The sequence below is a fragment of the Pelobates fuscus genome, chromosome 9 (genome assembly GCF_036172605.1).
Source record: "Pelobates fuscus isolate aPelFus1 chromosome 9, aPelFus1.pri, whole genome shotgun sequence".
Taxonomy (NCBI): Eukaryota; Metazoa; Chordata; class Amphibia; order Anura; family Pelobatidae; genus Pelobates; species Pelobates fuscus.
This window is the reverse complement of record NC_086325.1, coordinates 137026752-137050862: the sequence shown is the minus strand read 5'-3', so window position 1 is coordinate 137050862 and position 24111 is coordinate 137026752. Positions and strand designations below refer to the sequence as shown.

At 41.4% G+C, this 24111-nt stretch overlaps 1 protein-coding gene across 1 annotated transcript in view; it reads left to right on the top strand.

The window, feature by feature from the left end:
* The window catches only part of LOC134573681 (protein spinster homolog 1-like), a 57998-nt gene that overhangs the window by 11859 nt on the left and 22028 nt on the right, over window positions 1–24111 (top strand). Inside the window, exons 5-9 of the mRNA XM_063433462.1 lie at window positions 409–478; window positions 834–979; window positions 1063–1215; window positions 2844–3033; window positions 3374–3439. Coding sequence (XP_063289532.1) covers window positions 409–478; window positions 834–979; window positions 1063–1215; window positions 2844–3033; window positions 3374–3439 — 625 coding nt within the window. The remainder of the gene's footprint in view (window positions 1–408; window positions 479–833; window positions 980–1062; window positions 1216–2843; window positions 3034–3373; window positions 3440–24111) is intronic.

Here is a 24111-nt window from a genome sequence, read left to right as displayed (position 1 = left end):
CTTCGTTTTTAATGTCATATAGCTTTTAACAATCAAGAATAGATTAGGGTAGGGTAATAGATTGTAAGGCTATTGAGGTTGTAAATGTTGTTTTTGTGGCCATAAAATTTATAATTCCAGAAACCTAGATTTCATTGACCAGGGAACTCTAACTGTGTGATCAAAATGGAAAAACTGGAAACTGGAAAAAATAGAGTTTTGAGATTTTCTTTAAGTTCTGTTCCATTTTTGCCTGAAGTTAGCAATTCCCATTTTAGTCTTCTAGAATTTCTGGTTTATTGGCAATGTTCTTTCAATGTTCTTTCATAAAGACACAGGCCAATCCCTAATCCTGGTTTTGTGTAAGAACATGGATCATGGTAGTGAGTGCTTGACATTACAAAGCTGATTCTTTTCTCTCTTTTACAGTGGACTTGGTTACATTGCTGGGTCAAAGGTGACGAGTGCAGCAGGTGAAGACTGGCATTGGGCATTAAGAGTAAGTGAATGAAAAAAGCTTCAGATATTGTGTGGGTGCTGGATGGCATTTTGCTTGGGGTTTCTTTACATTTTCATACACCATTTAAATATGGCTGACATTTGCAGTGCTTGTTTTTTTTTTAACTCCTTAGACACAACTGGGTAATCCCTACATCCTGGACCTGTAGTGGGCATGGGGACTGGTTTGGGAACTACTGAGATAGGCTGTAATTGTAGTGTCAACTGCGCCATGCTCTTACGTACTTATTCATCCTGTATGCATGTCTGTGTGGGTCTCTCTGGCCTTATACTTTGTGCCCAGATATTTGAGGTATGTAGTATGGTCATTGACACTGTCTGATCTTGTGCTGTAGGTTACTCCAGGACTGGGTGTTGTAGCAGTGTTATTACTGTTCTTCGTGGTCCAAGAGCCTCCCAGAGGGGCCGCTGAAGGGAGGATAAGAAGGAAACCCCTCACCAACTCTTCCTGGACTTCCGATATAAAATCCTTGTTGAAAAAGTGAGTTATATTTCTATTCTAACTGACAAACATCTGGCCTCTGCCTGGTGTCTAACTTCTCCTTTTATCATCCCCTCTTGTAGTCCAAGTTTTGTTCTTTCGACATTTGGGTCTACAGCAGTGGCGTTTATTGCAGGAGCCCTGTCCCTTTGGGCTCCAACGTTACTGATGCGTGCACGGAGGGTGTTATACAAAGATAATCCGTGTCAAATCGCTATTTGTAGCACTGATGACAGGTAAGGCTTACAATCACCAATGTTGACTGCCATTGTCTTTTCCATTCTGTATGTCAAATGTGTGTATTGGCCAGTTTTAGTGAAAATAACTTCTAGTGAAGCCAACTGGCTGCAAACATCCTACAAGTCTTTGAAATACCTTTATATCCTCCCCCCCCAACACACCCTCCCTTTTTAAAAGGCACATTACATGTTCTCTGTGCTGTTTCTTAAAGGGATACTCCCTTAAGGGGTTAAAGGGATACTCCCGGCACCAAGTCCACTTTTGCCCATTGGAGTAGTCTGGGTGCCAACTACCACTACCCTTAACCCTGCAAGTGTAATTATTGCAGTTTTCATAAACTACAATATTTACCTTGCAAGGTTAAGTCCTCCTCTAGTGGTTGTCTATCAGACAGCCACTAGAGGGACTTCCGTGTTCTTAGAAAGTGTTTTAAGCAACGCTGGACATCCTCACGCTATGTGAGGACCTCCAGTGTCGCCGAAATCCCCATAGGAAGGCATTGAATAATGCTTTCCTATGGGGAGGTCTAATGCGCGTGCACAGCCATTGCACCACGTGCGCATTAGGTCTCCCCCGCGGCGGGGGAGGAGAGTGGGCGGAGCATGACCAGTGCCGAGGGACATTGGCGCTGGACTCCAGTAAGTCACTGAAGGGGTTTTAACCATCAGGCCCTGGTGCAGAAATTGCTGTGGGGCCCTCTCCCCCACGGGTCTCGTCCCCCCCAAGTGTTTAATTCTCCCCACAAGCCCCTCCTTGTGTTTAATACTCCCCAGCTCCTCCATGTGTCTCACTCCCCCTCACAGCTCCTCCATGTGTCTCATTCTTCTCTCCTAGCCCCTCCATGTGCCTCATTCCAACTAGCTCCCCCATGTGTCTCATCCCTCTCCCCGGCCCCTCTATTTTTCTTATCCACCCTCCCAGTTCCTTAATGTGTCTCATTCTCTCCCTCCAAGCTCCGACATGTCTCATTCCCTTCAAGTGTCTCATTTTCTCCATGTGTCTCCCTCACAACTGCTGCATTTGTCTCATTCTCCCCTGCCCCTTCACGTTTCTCATCCTTCCCAGCCGCTCCATGTGTCTCATCCCTCCCAGCCACTCCATGTGTCTCATTTCTCTCCCCAGCACATCCATGTGTTTCATCCCCCATTCCCCTCCCCTCCAGGGCCTGCTTACCTCACTTGCCGAGGGAATCGCCGGTCAGACCGCTGTCCACTTGGCCATGCTACATACAGTGACTGTACTGTGTACTCCCCTTCTGCTAGTCATCCGGAGAACGCGCTGGTGTGGCTATGCATCGGACCTGAAGTTATGCAGGCCCACCTGTCTAAGGGGTCAACAGGGCAGCCGGGCCCTGTGGAGTAATGGACCAGGACGCAGCTGTGACCGCGGTAATTACGCCACAGATCACTGTATAGTTGAGGACTGCCTTGTTTCTCTAAGTACAGAAATGTATACACTGGCATTATTTCATTTGCTCACACTTGAGAAAAGAATCCAACGGTTTTGTATTTCGTTTCACTTTTTTTCCCCCATTATATTTCTTCTGTCTTTCTCTCTTTTTCCACTGGTTTATTATACTCTTAATTTTTTAACTCATTGTGTCTTTTATTTTATTTTGTTCTAGTTTGATTTTCGGAGTGATCACTTGTGTGACTGGTATTGTGGGGGTTATAGCTGGTGTGGAGATCAGCAAGTGTTGCCGGAGAAAAAATCCACGTTCGGACGCTTTGGTCTGCGGCTTTAGCCTCTTGTGCGCACAGCCCTTCCTTTACGTCTCCTTAGTGATAGCAAAGAAAAGCCTTATTTCAACTTACGTAAGTACTCTCCCTCCCTTCACTAAATATGCACCACTTACCTCCTCCTCTTCGTAGCCGAAATAGAATTTTAAGGGCCAGTTAGAGGTGAACAAATGACTATTCAGTGTTAAGGTAGATGAGTCAAGCCTTCTCAAAATTATTAGTGAGAAAATCAAGGATCCATCTTTCCTAGGATTTTAACACACTGGATGCTGCTCAATAATTAGTAACCACTCCCCCATTTATAGATTGCTAAATAAAAGAATACATCAATATAGCAATCTATCCTTCTTTGGTTGTTGGCACAGTGGCGTTGCATGTTGCTTTCTAATTGTCTCTCTCTTCTGCCTCTCTGCAGGTTTTAATCTTCATTGGGGAAACACTGCTTTCCATGAACTGGGCGATTGTTGCAGATATATTACTGGTAATGTATGAAGGGAAATCTTGGGAGGTTTAAAGGATTTTAACCACAGATTAGCCAAATATATAACTTGCTAAAGGAACACTCGAGACCCATAAATTACTTTCGTTTGCTCAAATGCTTAGTGTGTGAAGAGGGCGTCCTCTTTTATAAGTTTACAAAAAGTGCAGATTGCAAAAGAAGTTTGCACTTTTATAAATTAAACTTGTTACACTCTCATGGCTGTCAATCAATGGAGCTAAGCTCAAGAAGCAGCAATTGCACAGAGTACTTGCATTGCAAAGACTTCTCATTGAACTGCTATCATTGAACTGGGCGAATGTTGCAGATATATTACTGGTAATGTATGAAGGGACATCTTGGGAGGGTTAACCCCTTAAGGACCAAACTTCTGGAATAAAAGGGAATCATGACATATCACACATGTCATGTGTCCTTAAGGGGTTAAAGGATTATAACCACCGATTAGCCAAATACATGACTTGCTAAAGGGACACTCGAGACCCATAAATTACTTTCGCTTGCTCAAATGCTTAGTGGGTGAAGAGGGCATCCTCTTTTATAATTTTACAAAAAGTGCAGATTGCAAAAGAAGTTTGCACTTTTATAAATTAAACTTGTTACACTCTCATGGCTGTCAATCAATGGAGCTAAACTCAAGAAGCAGCAATTGCACAGAGTACCTGCCTTGCAAAGACTTAATTGAACTGCATTGGTAAGTCTGTGATTGGACAGCCACAGAAAGTCTGGGCGGGGTTAGAAGGGGAGGACTTGCAAAGGCTGCAGACAAGATAACTGCGGCTTTTGCAGGCTGTTTTGACATGAGAAAATGCATTGTAATGTAATATAGTGATTTTTATTTATTATTTGTTGGGGGAGATATTTTGGCAGTAGAGTGTTTCTTTAATCATTCTTTGGACAGTTGTGCACTAATGTTTCTAAAGTGGCAGTCCCAATTTTCAGGTCTTTGCCCACTATTCTGACTTTGCTCACTGGTGTTCGACCTTTGGTGACACCAGAGAACAGTCCCCAGAAAGTGTAACGTGTAGATGTGCGCATGTAGGGCACAGCCGGTATTTAAAGCTGTGTGGCCGGTGCCGGTATTGCAGAAATACCTTCAATACAATTGGCGGTATTTTTCTTTGAAGAGAATGTGCTGCAATATCGGCACCGGCCACAAGGGTGTGCAGTGTTCTAAGGCCGTGCTAGGAACACTCGTTGGTGCTAGAGCTGTGTGGAGAGGGCTGAGATGGGATGTCGCTGCATGTCCCTGCCCTCTCTACTAACAAAGTCCGCATGGGAGGAGTGGGAGCAGCAGGAGCTACAGGACAAACAGATGGAAGATTAGCACCTGGACCTGAGTCATGAGAGCAGAGAGTGTGTGTTTAGCACTGTGTGTGTGTATTCAGCAGTCTGTGTGTTTATTCAGCAGTTTGTGTGTGTGTTCACAAGTAAGTAGCAGTAAAAAAATATTCCCTGTATTTGTAAGTTTTGCAAATCAGATAGCGTAACAGAAAGTTCAATAAAAGGAAGTAGCTGCTGCTATGTAAAAGCTCAATAAAAAGTATCACCAAAAAAGTAATAAGCAGATTAACTGCTACCAGCATAGGGAAAAAGGACTGTGGCATCCAATAGTGAAATTTACGAAACCATAAGGATAATGGGAGGAATAGGTAATACAATCTACAGAAAGTTTTAGCAGAGATCCTTTACCTACACAAAGATCGCGTGTACCTGGAACCCAAGTCACAAAATTAGCTACCATTCAAATTCTTCTATTCTCCGTGTGTGTGTATTTAGCAGTCTGTCTTGTGTATGTGTATTCAGAGGTCTCTGCATATTTAGCAGTCTGTATGTGTACTCAGCAGTCTGTCTGTGTATGTGTATCCAGCAGTGTGTGTGTGTGTGTGTGTACTCAGCAGTCTGTCTGTGTATGTGTATTCAGCAGTCTGCCTATTTAGCAATCTGTGTGTGAATTCAGCAGTCTCTGTATATTTAGCAGTATGTGTACGTACCTAGCAGTCTGTCTTTGTATGTGTATTGAACAGTCAGTGTATTCAGCAGTCTCTGCATATTTAGCAGTATGTGTACGTACTGCATATTTAGCAGTATGTGTACGTACTCAGCTGTCTGTCTTTGTATGTATATTGAACAGTCAGTGTATTCAGCAGTCTCTGCATATTTAGCAGTATGTGTACGTACCTAGCAGTCTGTCTTTGTATGTGTATTGAGTGTATTCAGCAGTCTCTGCATATTTAGCAGTATGTGTACGTACCTAGCAGTCTGTCTTTGTATGTGTATTGAACAGTCAGTGTATTCAGCAGTCTCTGCATATTTAGCAGTATGTGTACGTACTCAGCAGTCTGTCTTTGTATGTATATTGAACAGTCAGTGTATTCAGCAGTCTCTGCATATTTAGCAGTATGTGTACGTACCTAGCAGTCTGTCTTTGTATGTGTATTGAACAGTCAGTGTATTCAGCAGTCTCTGCATATTTAGCAGTATGTGTACGTACCTAGCAGTCTGTCTTTGTATGTGTATTGAACAGTCAGTGTATTCAGCAGTCTCTGCATATTTAGCAGTATGTGTACGTACGTAGCAGTCTGTCTTTGTATGTGTATTGAACAGTCAGTTTATTCAGCAGTCTCTGCATATTTAGCAGTCCGTGTATGTGTATTCAGCAGTTTGCATATGTGTGTGTATTTAGCAGTCTGCATGTGTGTTTGTATATACAAATTTACACAATGACACACTGCTATACACACACATACACTCACCCAGACAGTATATACACACACTGCCTCACATACACAATACTATACACACAGTCAGACACAGTAGAAACATTGCAAGTATTTTATAAGTGATTTAGGGAATTTTCTGCTTCCAAATGTTCCCGATCTTTTATGCACATCGTGTGCTGTGATGTCACGCATATATAATTAATTATGCAAATTAGTATGGCCGGTATTTTTTTCCAAAAAGGGTGGCAACCCTATGCGCATGCTGCACATTTAGGGAACTAGGACCCTGCAGAGAGCATTGAAAAAAAGCTCTATTCATGTCCTACCGTCAGTGGGCTGGTCTGCTTGATTGGCTGAAAGCCTGGCATGCATTTGACTTGATCCTATGATTAAGAGTGGACATTCGACACAATATGTGTGAGGAGGTAAGGGGTTGCTTGCCACGCTGAGGTGCAATTCCCATTATATTTGTATTTTTATCGATTTATAATAAAACATATGGATTTGGACTAATGCTATTTTATTAGCTATACTGTGAACAGAGGAGGCTCCTTTGAGAAATTTTGAATTGTTACTGCTGACCACAGTTCCGGTTCCAAAATCAGCTGACTTTTGATGCAAGAAACGGTATATTGCTGCTTTTCAATTTCCTCACACCTGCCGTGCACAGACCTTTACAGGGATACTGTAGGCACTTTTGCAATTTTATTGAAGTTGTTATAGTGCCTGCAATCCTGCCCACCCCCAAAAAACGTTTTAGTTCACTAATTAGAAGGCTTGGAACCGCGGCTTAGTGTGTGATGTTTTGCTCGTTCCTCCTGGTCTGATGATATTTTTAACTCTCCCCTTTTGCAGTATGTGGTGATTCCTACAAGACGTGGAACGGCAGCAGCATTGCAGATCGTTGTGTCCCACATATTAGGAGATGCTGGCTGTAATCGGAGTGGTAAGTGATCACTATATCTCCATGTACATTAAAGGTTTACGCCAACCCCCATGACCACTTCAGTAATTTGAATAGATCATGGTGGTAGGAGCCTGGATGTGCAAATATGTGCTTTAAACTCTGCACATTCAGAGATATTTGCATTCGTGTCTCGGGGGCTTGTTACTCTGAACTGTTGCAGGTTGCCTAATGTCAATTCTATATATATTTTACGTCAGTCATCAGCGCACACAACGCATGCTTTCAACAGACAATATTATCTTGTCCCTAACAGACAAAGTGCCTGCAAAGGGAAGATCGTATTTTGGAAATTGAAAGTTCCACCGTCCCAAAATCTCTCCCTCCCCACTCCGGGGGTCTGTAGGGGCAGTAGGTCCTCCCCCATGAATATTAGAATAATAGAATAGGTTTTTAATTATTTGATCACAGGTTGCTAGCAATGCCTGTGGGCAAAAAGTCTGGATTTTTTCAAACCGGGGCCCGAATTTGAAGCATCTGAGCCTGGAATTATTTAATTTGGTTTGGATTTCAGCTGTCCAGCAGCGTTTGGCCCTGCTGATATCTGGACCAAATTCAGGTCTATTTGGGGCCTGAAATGCAAAATCTGTATATTGTTGAATAGTGTGAACAATGTCTGGATTTTGGAGTCCTAATAGCCCCATATGCGGCCCGATTGTTTTTTCCCATCCGGTACTGCGCTATTTAGACTTTATGGAAATCCCCTGTACGTGTCTTTATTTAAGTGGTCCTTCCAGTGGGATGCCCATTATAGATTACCAGCAGTTGTTGAAATATGCATCATTAAGTGAAGATACTGAACAGGTACAACCAGTATGGAAACATGAGCATCTTTACATATTATATGTGACATATAGCAACACTCACCATTTGGCAATTTGTCTAATGAAAATAACTGTGCTGTATTCTTACAAATACACGTGATCAAAGAATTTGGATATGCTTATGTATTTCGTTTACTGTTCTACCCGCATTTTGGCCTCAATTTTAATCACTTAATCACCAGCTATAACTGCTTCTCTTTCATCTTTCTTCTTCTCAGATTTCAGATCTAATAAGCAAAGGAAAGCCAGATTCAGACCTCTTGCGGTTTAATAGCTTAGGCTCCGCTCTAATTATTTGTGCCTTTGTTGGAGTCATCGGAGGGGGATTTTTCCTTGCAACCTCTTTCTACGTAGAGAAAGATCGGAAGAAGGCGGAAAGCGACTCCCAAGATGAAGATGAAGATGGCGAGGTTTGAGAAGAGGCCTGGACATCCTTTACAAAATGTAACGAACACGGTAAGAATTAAGCCCTAAATGAGTCCTGGTAAGCAACAGCAGCAACAACAAGCTGCCATGGTTTCCTCCTCTTGACTGTACTGATAAGTTCTCACAATGGGTTGGTGGTTGCTCTTCAAGTAGGTGAGTATGTAAGAGAGCAAAAATACATTTAATTGTGGAGTATAACTAGAAATTTGGGTGGAGTGAATATGGAAAATCACTTACAATTTTAGGAGCTTTTAAACCAGTTCTAAGATGAAAGTTTTGATGGAATAATCCCCATCTAGGCATAAATAGTTGTTTTCCTTAGCAGGTCAGGGTCTACAGTAGAGTATTAACAAAAAAAAAGCAAAAATACATAGAAACAGTATATAGTATGTAGGAAAGTTCTAGGGATATATAGTATTGAGTGGTAATGCACTCACATGACATAGAGCCTTTTATGTGGTACAAACAAAACAGCAACCAGTGGTATGATCTCCACTTCTGGATAATGTTTAGCTGGATATTCTCAGTGTTGTCATGCAAGGCAAAACATTGACATAGAGCTCTCTGTTGAAACATTTATAATAGAAAGAAAAGAGTTCCTACTCGCATGCCCCTGAGCAATATGGTATTGCTCAAACCTTATGGCGTAGATGTTTATAAATCAGAACTGGCTTTGCTTATCCCAGTCTTGATAGGGAAAGCGACCAACAGGATTAAAGATGACATTAAGTCCTGGTGTTTGAACATGTTTGATAAAGATCTCTCAGTAATTCACAATGCTAAAGAAAACCAATTACATTTTGATTCTCAAACAGACAGGCTAGTTTCCCTCCCCCCCCACCTTATATTCCCCAAGGGGAAACCACTAGAATGCCCTACGGGGTAATAAATTATTGTTGTTGTAACACGTCGTGTGCCCCACTGGAACCTTAGTCACACTTCACTCTACTTACCCAGTGATATAACTTTTGTCAGTCAATAGACATAGTCCTGGGATACACAGTGTAGGACCCACTGTCTGACTACCCTCACGGAATTGATTATATGATAACTAATTATTTTCCTAAACAACAGCGGTGTCTTTCTTAAAGAACTATACCACTTCTGTTAACCAACGTCACCGCTCATGTTAATGTTTATGCTCAACTGCCTTTTCATGTTTCTCTTACAAAAAAAAGAAAAAAGAAAAAGTGCAGTACCCCTCACTTGCCATGTTCCTGTTTCCAAATGTATAATGGTTACGGGCTTGTTTGTGCTGTTGCAGCAATGCAAGCCAGTTTGTGATCTTTTGTACGAAAAAAAAGAAAAGCCTTATTTCAACTTACGTGAGTACTCGCCTTCCCACCACTAAAAATGCACCACTCACCTTCTCTTCATGGCAGAAATAGAATTTAAAGGGCCAGTTAGAGGTGAACAAAGTGTCAAGGTAGATGAGTCAAGCCTTTCCTAGGATCTTGACACACTGGACGCTGCTCAATAATTAGTAACCACTGCCCCATTTATAGATTGCTTAATAAAAGAATACATCAGTATAGGAATCCATCCTTCTTTGGTTGTTGGCACAGTGGCGTTGCATGTTGCTTTCTAATTGTCTCACTCTTCTGCCTCTCTGCAGGTTTTAATCTTCATTGGGGAAACACTGCTATCATTGAACTGGGCGAATGTTGCAGATATATTACTGGTAATGTATGAAGGGACATCTTGGGAGGGTTAACCCCTTAAGGACCAAACTTCAGGAATAAAAGGGAATCATGACATATCACACATGTCATGTGTCCTTAAGGGGTTAAAGGATTATAACCACCGATTAGCCAAATACATGACTTGCTAAAGGGACACTCGAGACCCATAAATTACTTTCGCTTGCTCAAATGCTTAGTGGGTGAAGAGGGCATCCTCTTTTATAATTTTACAAAAAGTGCAGATTGCAAAAGAAGTTTGCACTTTTATAAATTAAACTTGTTACACTCTCATGGCTGTCAATCAATGGAGCTAAACTCAAGAAGCAGCAATTGCACAGAGTACCTGCCTTGCAAAGACTTAATTGAACTGCATTGGTAAGTCTGTGATTGGACAGCCACAGAAAGTCTGGGCGGGGTTAGAAGGGGAGGACTTGCAAAGGCTGCAGACAAGATAACTGCGGCTTTTGCAGGCTGTTTTGACATGAGAAAATGCATTGTAATGTAATATAGTGATTTTTATTTATTATTTGTTGGGGGAGATATTTTGGCAGTAGAGTGTTTCTTTAATCATTCTTTGGACAGTTGTGCACTAATGTTTCTAAAGTGGCAGTCCCAATTTTCAGGTCTTTGCCCACTATTCTGACTTTGCTCACTGGTGTTCGACCTTTGGTGACACCAGAGAACAGTCCCCAGAAAGTGTAACGTGTAGATGTGCGCATGTAGGGCACAGCCGGTATTTAAAGCTGTGTGGCCGGTGCCGGTATTGCAGAAATACCTTCAATACAATTGGCGGTATTTTTCTTTGAAGAGAATGTGCTGCAATATCGGCACCGGCCACAAGGGTGTGCAGTGTTCTAAGGCCGTGCTAGGAACACTCGTTGGTGCTAGAGCTGTGTGGAGAGGGCTGAGATGGGATGTCGCTGCATGTCCCTGCCCTCTCTACTAACAAAGTCCGCATGGGAGGAGTGGGAGCAGCAGGAGCTACAGGACAAACAGATGGAAGATTAGCACCTGGACCTGAGTCATGAGAGCAGAGAGTGTGTGTTTAGCACTGTGTGTGTGTATTCAGCAGTCTGTGTGTTTATTCAGCAGTTTGTGTGTGTGTTCACAAGTAAGTAGCAGTAAAAAAATATTCCCTGTATTTGTAAGTTTTGCAAATCAGATAGCGTAACAGAAAGTTCAATAAAAGGAAGTAGCTGCTGCTATGTAAAAGCTCAATAAAAAGTATCACCAAAAAAGTAATAAGCAGATTAACTGCTACCAGCATAGGGAAAAAGGACTGTGGCATCCAATAGTGAAATTTACGAAACCATAAGGATAATGGGAGGAATAGGTAATACAATCTACAGAAAGTTTTAGCAGAGATCCTTTACCTACACAAAGATCGCGTGTACCTGGAACCCAAGTCACAAAATTAGCTACCATTCAAATTCTTCTATTCTCCGTGTGTGTGTATTTAGCAGTCTGTCTTGTGTATGTGTATTCAGAGGTCTCTGCATATTTAGCAGTCTGTATGTGTACTCAGCAGTCTGTCTGTGTATGTGTATCCAGCAGTGTGTGTGTGTGTGTGTGTACTCAGCAGTCTGTCTGTGTATGTGTATTCAGCAGTCTGCCTATTTAGCAATCTGTGTGTGAATTCAGCAGTCTCTGCATATTTAGCAGTATGTGTACGTACCTAGCAGTCTGTCTTTGTATGTGTATTGAACAGTCAGTGTATTCAGCAGTCTCTGCATATTTAGCAGTATGTGTACGTACTGCATATTTAGCAGTATGTGTACGTACTCAGCTGTCTGTCTTTGTATGTATATTGAACAGTCAGTGTATTCAGCAGTCTCTGCATATTTAGCAGTATGTGTACGTACCTAGCAGTCTGTCTTTGTATGTGTATTGAGTGTATTCAGCAGTCTCTGCATATTTAGCAGTATGTGTACGTACCTAGCAGTCTGTCTTTGTATGTGTATTGAACAGTCAGTGTATTCAGCAGTCTCTGCATATTTAGCAGTATGTGTACGTACTCAGCAGTCTGTCTTTGTATGTATATTGAACAGTCAGTGTATTCAGCAGTCTCTGCATATTTAGCAGTATGTGTACGTACCTAGCAGTCTGTCTTTGTATGTGTATTGAACAGTCAGTGTATTCAGCAGTCTCTGCATATTTAGCAGTATGTGTACGTACCTAGCAGTCTGTCTTTGTATGTGTATTGAACAGTCAGTGTATTCAGCAGTCTCTGCATATTTAGCAGTATGTGTACGTACGTAGCAGTCTGTCTTTGTATGTGTATTGAACAGTCAGTGTATTCAGCAGTCTCTGCATATTTAGCAGTCTGTGTATGTGTATTCAGCAGTTTGCATATGTGTGTGTATTTAGCAGTCTGCATGTGTGTTTGTATATACAAATTTACACAATGACACACTGCTATACACACACATACACTCACCCAGACAGTATATACACACACTGCCTCACATACACAATACTATACACACAGTCAGACACAGTAGAAACATTGCAAGTATTTTATAAGTGATTTAGGGAATTTTCTGCTTCCAAATGTTCCCGATCTTTTATGCACATCGTGTGCTGTGATGTCACGCATATATAATTAATTATGCAAATTAGTATGGCCGGTATTTTTTTCCAAAAAGGGTGGCAACCCTATGCGCATGCTGCACATTTAGGGAACTAGGACCCTGCAGAGAGCATTGAAAAAAAGCTCTATTCATGTCCTACCGTCAGTGGGCTGGTCTGCTTGATTGGCTGAAAGCCTGGCATGCATTTGACTTGATCCTATGATTAAGAGTGGACATTCGACACAATATGTGTGAGGAGGTAAGGGGTTGCTTGCCACGCTGAGGTGCAATTCCCATTATATTTGTATTTTTATCGATTTATAATAAAACATATGGATTTGGACTAATGCTATTTTATTAGCTATACTGTGAACAGAGGAGGCTCCTTTGAGAAATTTTGAATTGTTACTGCTGACCACAGTTCCGGTTCCAAAATCAACTGACTTTTGATGCAAGAAACGGTATATTGCTGCTTTTCAATTTCCTCACACCTGCCGTGCACAGACCTTTACAGGGATACTGTAGGCACTTTTGCAATTTTATTGAAGTTGTTATAGTGCCTGCAATCCTGCCCACCCCCAAAAAACGTTTTAGTTCACTAATTAGAAGGCTTGGAACCGCGGCTTAGTGTGTGATGTTTTGCTCGTTCCTCCTGGTCTGATGATATTTTTAACTCTCCCCTTTTGCAGTATGTGGTGATTCCTACAAGACGTGGAACGGCAGCAGCATTGCAGATCGTTGTGTCCCACATATTAGGAGATGCTGGCTGTAATCGGAGTGGTAAGTGATCACTATATCTCCATGTACATTAAAGGTTTACGCCAACCCCCATGACCACTTCAGTAATTTGAATAGATCATGGTGGTAGGAGCCTGGATGTGCAAATATGTGCTTTAAACTCTGCACATTCAGAGATATTTGCATTCGTGTCTCGGGGGCTTGTTACTCTGAACTGTTGCAGGTTGCCTAATGTCAATTCTATATATATTTTACGTCAGTCATCAGCGCACACAACGCATGCTTTCAACAGACAATATTATCTTGTCCCTAACAGACAAAGTGCCTGCAAAGGGAAGATCGTATTTTGGAAATTGAAAGTTCCACCGTCCCAAAATCTCTCCCTCCCCACTCCGGGGGTCTGTAGGGGCAGTAGGTCCTCCCCCATGAATATTAGAATAATAGAATAGGTTTTTAATTATTTGATCACAGGTTGCTAGCAATGCCTGTGGGCAAAAAGTCTGGATTTTTTCAAACCGGGGCCCGAATTTGAAGCATCTGAGCCTGGAATTATTTAATTTGGTTTGGATTTCAGCTGTCCAGCAGCGTTTGGCCCTGCTGATATCTGGACCAAATTCAGGTCTATTTGGGGCCTGAAATGCAAAATCTGTATATTGTTGAATAGTGTGAACAATGTCTGGATTTTGGAGTCCTAATAGCCCCATATGCGGCCCGATTGTTTTTTCCCATCCGGTACTGCGCTATTTAGACTTTATGGAAATCCCCTGTACGTGTCTTTATTTAAGTGGTCCTTCCAGTGGGATGCCCATTATAGATTACCAGCAGTTGTTGAAATATGCATCATTAAGTGAAGATACTGAACAGGTACAACCAGTATGGAAACATGAGCATCTTTACATATTATATGTGACATATAGCAACACTCACCATTTGGCAATTTGTCTAATGAAAATAACTGTGCTGTATTCTTACAAATACACGTGATCAAAGAATTTGGATATGCTTATGTATTTCGTTTACTGTTCTACCCGCATTTTGGCCTCAATTTTAATCACTTAATCACCAGCTATAACTGCTTCTCTTTCATCTTTCTTCTTCTCAGATTTCAGATCTAATAAGCAAAGGAAAGCCAGATTCAGACCTCTTGCGGTTTAATAGCTTAGGCTCCGCTCTAATTATTTGTGCCTTTGTTGGAGTCATCGGAGGGGGATTTTTCCTTGCAACCTCTTTCTACGTAGAGAAAGATCGGAAGAAGGCGGAAAGCGACTCCCAAGATGAAGATGAAGATGGCGAGGTTTGAGAAGAGGCCTGGACATCCTTTACAAAATGTAACGAACACGGTAAGAATTAAGCCCTAAATGAGTCCTGGTAAGCAACAGCAGCAACAACAAGCTGCCATGGTTTCCTCCTCTTGACTGTACTGATAAGTTCTCACAATGGGTTGGTGGTTGCTCTTCAAGTAGGTGAGTATGTAAGAGAGCAAAAATACATTTAATTGTGGAGTATAACTAGAAATTTGGGTGGAGTGAATATGGAAAATCACTTACAATTTTAGGAGCTTTTAAACCAGTTCTAAGATGAAAGTTTTGATGGAATAATCCCCATCTAGGCATAAATAGTTGTTTTCCTTAGCAGGTCAGGGTCTACAGTAGAGTATTAACAAAAAAAAAGCAAAAATACATAGAAACAGTATATAGTATGTAGGAAAGTTCTAGGGATATATAGTATTGAGTGGTAATGCACTCACATGACATAGAGCCTTTTATGTGGTACAAACAAAACAGCAACCAGTGGTATGATCTCCACTTCTGGATAATGTTTAGCTGGATATTCTCAGTGTTGTCATGCAAGGCAAAACATTGACATAGAGCTCTCTGTTGAAACATTTATAATAGAAAGAAAAGAGTTCCTACTCGCATGCCCCTGAGCAATATGGTATTGCTCAAACCTTATGGCGTAGATGTTTATAAATCAGAACTGGCTTTGCTTATCCCAGTCTTGATAGGGAAAGCGACCAACAGGATTGAAGATGACATTAAGTCCTGGTGTTTGAACATGTTTGATAAAGATCTCTCAGTAATTCACAATGCTAAAGAAAACCAATTACATTTTGATTCTCAAACAGACAGGCTAGTTTCCCTCCCCCCCCACCTTATATTCCCCAAGGGGAAACCACTAGAATGCCCTACGGGGTAATAAATTATTGTTGTTGTAACACGTCGTGTGCCCCACTGGAACCTTAGTCACACTTCACTCTACTTACCCAGTGATATAACTTTTGTCAGTCAATAGACATAGTCCTGGGATACACAGTGTAGGACCCACTGTCTGACTACCCTCACGGAATTGATTATATGATAACTAATTATTTTCCTAAACAACAGCGGTGTCTTTCTTAAAGAACTATACCACTTCTGTTAACCAACGTCACCGCTCATGTTAATGTTTATGCTCAACTGCCTTTTCATGTTTCTCTTACAAAAAAAAGAAAAAAGAAAAAGTGCAGTACCCCTCACTTGCCATGTTCCTTTTTCCAAATGTATAATGGTTACGGGCTTGTTTGTGCTGTTGCAGCAATGCAAGCCAGTTTGTGATCTTTTGTACGAAAAAAAAGAAAAGCCTTATTTCAACTTACGTGAGTACTCGCCTTCCCACCACTAAAAATGCACCACTCACCTTCTCTTCATGGCAGAAATAGAATTTAAAGGGCCAGTTAGAGGTGAACAAAGTGTCAAGGTAGATGAGTCAAGCCTTTCCTAGGATCTTGACACACTGGACGCTGCTCAATAATTAGTAACCACTGCCCCATTTATAGATTGCTTAATAAAAGAATACATCAGTATAGGAATCCATCCTTCTTTGGTTGTTGGCACAGTGGCGTTGCATGTTGCTTTCTAATTGTCTCACTCTTCTGCCTCTCTGCAGGTTTTAATCTTCATTGGGGAAACACTGCTATCATTGAACTGGGCGAATGTTGCAGATATATTACTGGTAATGTATGAAGGGACATCTTGGGAGGGTTAACCCCTTAAGGACCAAACTTCTGGAATAAAAGGGAATCATGACATATCACACATGTCATGTGTCCTTAAGGGGTTAAAGGATTATAACCACCGATTAGCCAAATACATGACTTGCTAAAGGGACACTCGAGACCCATAAATTACTTTCGCTTGCTCAAATGCTTAGTGGGTGAAGAGGGCATCCTCTTTTATAATTTTACAAAAAGTGCAGATTGCAAAAGAAGTTTGCACTTTTATAAATTAAACTTGTTACACTCTCATGGCTGTCAATCAATGGAGCTAAACTCAAGAAACAGCAATTGCACAGAGTACCTGCCTTGCAAAGACTTAATTGAACTGCATTGGTAAGTCTGTGATTGGACAGCCACAGAAAGTCTGGGCGGGGTTAGAAGGGGAGGACTTGCAAAGGCTGCAGACAAGATAACTGCGGCTTTTGCAGGCTGTTTTGACATGAGAAAATGCATTGTAATGTAATATAGTGATTTTTATTTATTATTTGTTGGGGGAGATATTTTGGCAGTAGAGTGTTTCTTTAATCATTCTTTGGACAGTTGTGCACTAATGTTTCTAAAGTGGCAGTCCCAATTTTCAGGTCTTTGCCCACTATTCTGACTTTGCTCACTGGTGTTCGACCTTTGGTGACACCAGAGAACAGTCCCCAGAAAGTGTAACGTGTAGATGTGCGCATGTAGGGCACAGCCGGTATTTAAAGCTGTGTGGCCGGTGCCGGTATTGCAGAAATACCTTCAATACAATTGGCGGTATTTTTCTTTGAAGAGAATGTGCTGCAATATCGGCACCGGCCACAAGGGTGTGCAGTGTTCTAAGGCCGTGCTAGGAACACTCGTTGGTGCTAGAGCTGTGTGGAGAGGGCTGAGATGGGATGTCGCTGCATGTCCCTGCCCTCTCTACTAACAAAGTCCGCATGGGAGGAGTGGGAGCAGCAGGAGCTACAGGACAAACAGATGGAAGATTAGCACCTGGACCTGAGTCATGAGAGCAGAGAGTGTGTGTTTAGCACTGTGTGTGTGTATTCAGCAGTCTGTGTGTTTATTCAGCAGTTTGTGTGTGTGTTCACAAGTAAGTAGCAGTAAAAAAATATTCCCTGTATTTGTAAGTTTTGCAAATCAGATAGCGTAACAGAAAGTTCAATAAAAGGAAGTAGCTGCTGCTATGTAAAAGCTCAATAAAAAGTATCACCAAAAAAGTAATAAGCAGATTAACTGCTACCAGCATAGGGAAAAAGGACTGTGGCATCCAATAGTGAAATTTACGAAACCATAAGGATAATGGGAGGAATAGGTAATACAATCTACAGAAAGTTTTAGCAGAGATCCTTTACCTACACAAAGATCGCGTGTACCTGGAACCCAAGTCACAAAATTAGCTACCATTCAAATTCTTCTATTCTCCGTGTGTGTGTATTTAGCAGTCTGTCTTGTGTATGTGTATTCAGAGGTCTCTGCATATTTAGCAGTCTGTATGTGTACTCAGCAGTCTGTCTGTGTATGTGTATCCAGCAGTGTGTGTGTGTGTGTGTGTACTCAGCAGTCTGTCTGTGTATGTGTATTCAGCAGTCTGCCTATTTAGCAATCTGTGTGTGAATTCAGCAGTCTCTGCATATTTAGCAGTATGTGTACGTACCTAGCAGTCTGTCTTTGTATGTGTATTGAACAGTCAGTGTATTCAGCAGTCTCTGCATATTTAGCAGTATGTGTACGTACTGCATATTTAGCAGTATGTGTACGTACTCAGCTGTCTGTCTTTGTATGTATATTGAACAGTCAGTGTATTCAGCAGTCTCTGCATATTTAGCAGTATGTGTACGTACCTAGCAGTCTGTCTTTGTATGTGTATTGAACAGTCAGTGTATTCAGCAGTCTCTGCATATTTACCAGTATGTGTACGTACTCAGCAGTCTGTCTGTGTATGTGTATTGAACAGTCAGTGTATTCAGCAGTCTCTGCATATTTAGCAGTATGTGTACGTACTCAGCAGTCTGTCTTTGTATGTATATTGAACAGTCAGTGTATTCAGCAGTCTCTGCATATTTAGCAGTATGTGTACGTACCTAGCAGTCTGTCTTTGTATGTGTATTGAACAGTCAGTGTATTCAGCAGTCTCTGCATATTTAGCAGTATGTGTACGTACTCAGCAGTCTGTCTTTGTATGTGTATTGAACAGTCAGTGTATTCAGCAGTCTCTGCATATTTAGCAGTATGTGTACGTACGTAGCAGTCTGTCTTTGTATGTGTATTGAACAGTCAGTGTATTCAGCAGTCTCTGCATATTTAGCAGTCTGTGTATGTGTATTCAGCAGTTTGCATATGTGTGTGTATTTAGCAGTCTGCATGTGTGTTTGTATATACAAATTTACACAATGACACACTGCTATACACACACATACACTCACCCAGACAGTATATACACACACTGCCTCACATACACAATACTATACACACAGTCAGACACAGTAGAAACATTGCAAGTATTTTATAAGTGATTTAGGGAATTTTCTGCTTCCAAATGTTCCCGATGTTTTATGCACATCGTGTGCTGTGATGTCACGCATATATAATTAATTATGCAAATTAGTATGGCCGGTATTTTTTTCCAAAAAGGGTGGCAACCCTATGCGCATGCTGCACATTTAGGGAACTAGGACCCTGCAGAGAGCATTGAAAAAAAGCTCTATTCATGTCCTACCGTCAGTGGGCTGGTCTGCTTGATTGGCTGAAAGCCTGGCATGCATTTGACTTGATCCTATGATTAAGAGTGGACATTCGACACAATATGTGTGAGGAGGTAAGGGGTTGCTTGCCACGCTGAGGTGCAATTCCCATTATATTTGTATTTTTATCGATTTATAATAAAACATATGGATTTGGACTAATGCTATTTTATTAGCTATACTGTGAACAGAGGAGGCTCCTTTGAGAAATTTTGAATTGTTACTGCTGACCACAGTTCCGGTTCCAAAATCAGCTGACTTTTGATGCAAGAAACGGTATATTGCTGCTTTTTAATTTCCTCACACCTGCCCTGCACAGACCTTTACAGGGATACTGTAGGCACTTTTGCAATTTTATTGAAGTTGTTATAGTGCCTGCAATCCTGCCCACCCCCAAAAAACGTTTTAGTTCACTAATTAGAAGGCTTGGAACCGCGGCTTAGTGTGTGATGTTTTGCTCGTTCCTCCTGGTCTGATGATATTTTTAACTCTCCCCTTTTGCAGTATGTGGTGATTCCTACAAGACGTGGAACGGCAGCAGCATTGCAGATCGTTGTGTCCCACATATTAGGAGATGCTGGCTGTAATCGGAGTGGTAAGTGATCACTATATCTCCATGTACATTAAAGGTTTACGCCAACCCCCATGACCACTTCAGTAATTTGAATAGATCATGGTGGTAGGAGCCTGGATGTGCAAATATGTGCTTTAAACTCTGCACATTCAGAGATATTTGCATTCGTGTCTCGGGGGCTTGTTACTCTGAACTGTTGCAGGTTGCCTAATGTCAATTCTATATATATTTTACGTCAGTCATCAGCGCACACAACGCATGCTTTCAACAGACAATATTATCTTGTCCCTAACAGACAAAGTGCCTGCAAAGGGAAGATCGTATTTTGGAAATTGAAAGTTCCACCGTCCCAAAATCTCTCCCTCCCCACTCCGGGGGTCTGTAGGGGCAGTAGGTCCTCCCCCATGAATATTAGAATAATAGAATAGGTTTTTAATTATTTGATCACAGGTTGCTAGCAATGCCTGTGGGCAAAAAGTCTGGATTTTTTCAAACCGGGGCCCGAATTTGAAGCATCTGAGCCTGGAATTATTTAATTTGGTTTGGATTTCAGCTGTCCAGCAGCGTTTGGCCCTGCTGATATCTGGACCAAATTCAGGTCTATTTGGGGCCTGAAATGCAAAATCTGTATATTGTTGAATAGTGTGAACAATGTCTGGATTTTGGAGTCCTAATAGCCCCATATGCGGCCCGATTGTTTTTTCCCATCCGGTACTGCGCTATTTAGACTTTATGGAAATCCCCTGTACGTGTCTTTATTTAAGTGGTCCTTCCAGTGGGATGCCCATTATAGATTACCAGCAGTTGTTGAAATATGCATCATTAAGTGAAGATACTGAACAGGTACAACCAGTATGGAAACATGAGCATCTTTACATATTATATGTGACATATAGCAACACTCACCATTTGGCAATTTGTCTAATGAAAATAACTGTGCTGTATTCTTACAAATACACGTGATCAAAGAATTTGGATATGCTTATGTATTTCGTTTACTGTTCTACCCGCATTTTGGCCTCAATTTTAATCACTTAATCACCAGCTATAACTGCTTCTCTTTCATCTTTCTTCTTCTCAGATTTCAGATCTAATAAGCAAAGGAAAGCCAGATTCAGACCTCTTGCGGTTTAATAGCTTAGGCTCCGCTCTAATTATTTGTGCCTTTGTTGGAGTCATCGGAGGGGGATTTTTCCTTGCAACCTCTTTCTACGTAGAGAAAGATCGGAAGAAGGCGGAAAGCGACTCCCAAGATGAAGATGAAGATGGCGAGGTTTGAGAAGAGGCCTGGACATCCTTTACAAAATGTAACGAACACGGTAAGAATTAAGCCCTAAATGAGTCCTGGTAAGCAACAGCAGCAACAACAAGCTGCCATGGTTTCCTCCTCTTGACTGTACTGATAAGTTCTCACAATGGGTTGGTGGTTGCTCTTCAAGTAGGTGAGTATGTAAGAGAGCAAAAATACATTTAATTGTGGAGTATAACTAGAAATTTGGGTGGAGTGAATATGGAAAATCACTTACAATTTTAGGAGCTTTTAAACCAGTTCTAAGATGAAAGTTTTGATGGAATAATCCCCATCTAGGCATAAATAGTTGTTTTCCTTAGCAGGTCAGGGTCTACAGTAGAGTATTAACAAAAAAAAAGCAAAAATACATAGAAACAGTATATAGTATGTAGGAAAGTTCTAGGGATATATAGTATTGAGTGGTAATGCACTCACATGACATAGAGCCTTTTATGTGGTACAAACAAAACAGCAACCAGTGGTATGATCTCCACTTCTGGATAATGTTTAGCTGGATATTCTCAGTGTTGTCATGCAAGGCAAAACATTGACATAGAGCTCTCTGTTGAAACATTTATAATAGAAAGAAAAGAGTTCCTACTCGCATGCCCCTGAGCAATATGGTATTGCTCAAACCTTATGGCGTAGATGTTTATAAATCAGAACTGGCTTTGCTTATCCCAGTCTTGATAGGGAAAGCGACCAACAGGATTGAAGATGACATTAAGTCCTGGTGTTTGAACATGTTTGATAAAGATCTCTCAGTAATTCACAATGCTAAAGAAAACCAATTACATTTTGATTCTCAAACAGACAGGCTAGTTTCCCTCCCCCCCCACCTTATATTCCCCAAGGGGAAACCACTAGAATGCCCTACGGGGTAATAAATTATTGTTGTTGTAACACGTCGTGTGCCCCACTGGAACCTTAGTCACACTTCACTCTACTTACCCAGTGATATAACTTTTGTCAGTCAATAGACATAGTCCTGGGATACACAGTGTAGGACCCACTGTCTGACTACCCTCACGGAATTGATTATATGATAACTAATTATTTTCCTAAACAACAGCGGTGTCTTTCTTAAAGAACTATACCACTTCTGTTAACCAACGTCACCGCTCATGTTAATGTTTATGCTCAACTGCCTTTTCATGTTTCTCTTACAAAAAAAAGAAAAAAGAAAAAGTGCAGTACCCCTCACTTGCCATGTTCCTTTTTCCAAATGTATAATGGTTACGGGCTTGTTTGTGCTGTTGCAGCAATGCAAGCCAGTTTGTGATCTTTTGTACGAAAAAAAAGAAAAGCCTTATTTCAACTTACGTGAGTACTCGCCTTCCCACCACTAAAAATGCACCACTCACCTTCTCTTCATGGCAGAAATAGAATTTAAAGGGCCAGTTAGAGGTGAACAAAGTGTCAAGGTAGATGAGTCAAGCCTTTCCTAGGATCTTGACACACTGGACGCTGCTCAATAATTAGTAACCACTGCCCCATTTATAGATTGCTTAATAAAAGAATACATCAGTATAGGAATCCATCCTTCTTTGGTTGTTGGCACAGTGGCGTTGCATGTTGCTTTCTAATTGTCTCACTCTTCTGCCTCTCTGCAGGTTTTAATCTTCATTGGGGAAACACTGCTATCATTGAACTGGGCGAATGTTGCAGATATATTACTGGTAATGTATGAAGGGACATCTTGGGAGGGTTAACCCCTTAAGGACCAAACTTCTGGAATAAAAGGGAATCATGACATATCACACATGTCATGTGTCCTTAAGGGGTTAAAGGATTATAACCACCGATTAGCCAAATACATGACTTGCTAAAGGGACACTCGAGACCCATAAATTACTTTCGCTTGCTCAAATGCTTAGTGGGTGAAGAGGGCATCCTCTTTTATAATTTTACAAAAAGTGCAGATTGCAAAAGAAGTTTGCACTTTTATAAATTAAACTTGTTACACTCTCATGGCTGTCAATCAATGGAGCTAAACTCAAGAAGCAGCAATTGCACAGAGTACCTGCCTTGCAAAGACTTAATTGAACTGCATTGGTAAGTCTGTGATTGGACAGCCACAGAAAGTCTGGGCGGGGTTAGAAGGGGAGGACTTGCAAAGGCTGCAGACAAGATAACTGCGGCTTTTGCAGGCTGTTTTGACATGAGAAAATGCATTGTAATGTAATATAGTGATTTTTATTTATTATTTGTTGGGGGAGATATTTTGGCAGTAGAGTGTTTCTTTAATCATTCTTTGGACAGTTGTGCACTAATGTTTCTAAAGTGGCAGTCCCAATTTTCAGGTCTTTGCCCACTATTCTGACTTTGCTCACTGGTGTTCGACCTTTGGTGACACCAGAGAACAGTCCCCAGAAAGTGTAACGTGTAGATGTGCGCATGTAGGGCACAGCCGGTATTTAAAGCTGTGTGGCCGGTGCCGGTATTGCAGAAATACCTTCAATACAATTGGCGGTATTTTTCTTTGAAGAGAATGTGCTGCAATATCGGCACCGGCCACAAGGGTGTGCAGTGTTCTAAGGCCGTGCTAGGAACACTCGTTGGTGCTAGAGCTGTGTGGAGAGGGCTGAGATGGGATGTCGCTGCATGTCCCTGCCCTCTCTACTAACAAAGTCCGCATGGGAGGAGTGGGAGCAGCAGGAGCTACAGGACAAACAGATGGAAGATTAGCACCTGGACCTGAGTCATGAGAGCAGAGAGTGTGTGTTTAGCACTGTGTGTGTGTATTCAGCAGTCTGTGTGTTTATTCAGCAGTTTGTGTGTGTGTTCACAAGTAAGTAGCAGTAAAAAAATATTCCCTGTATTTGTAAGTTTTGCAAATCAGATAGCGTAACAGAAAGTTCAATAAAAGGAAGTAGCTGCTGCTATGTAAAAGCTCAATAAAAAGTATCACCAAAAAAGTAATAAGCAGATTAACTGCTACCAGCATAGGGAAAAAGGACTGTGGCATCCAATAGTGAAATTTACGAAACCATAAGGATAATGGGAGGAATAGGTAATACAATCTACAGAAAGTTTTAGCAGAGATCCTTTACCTACACAAAGATCGCGTGTACCTGGAACCCAAGTCACAAAATTAGCTACCATTCA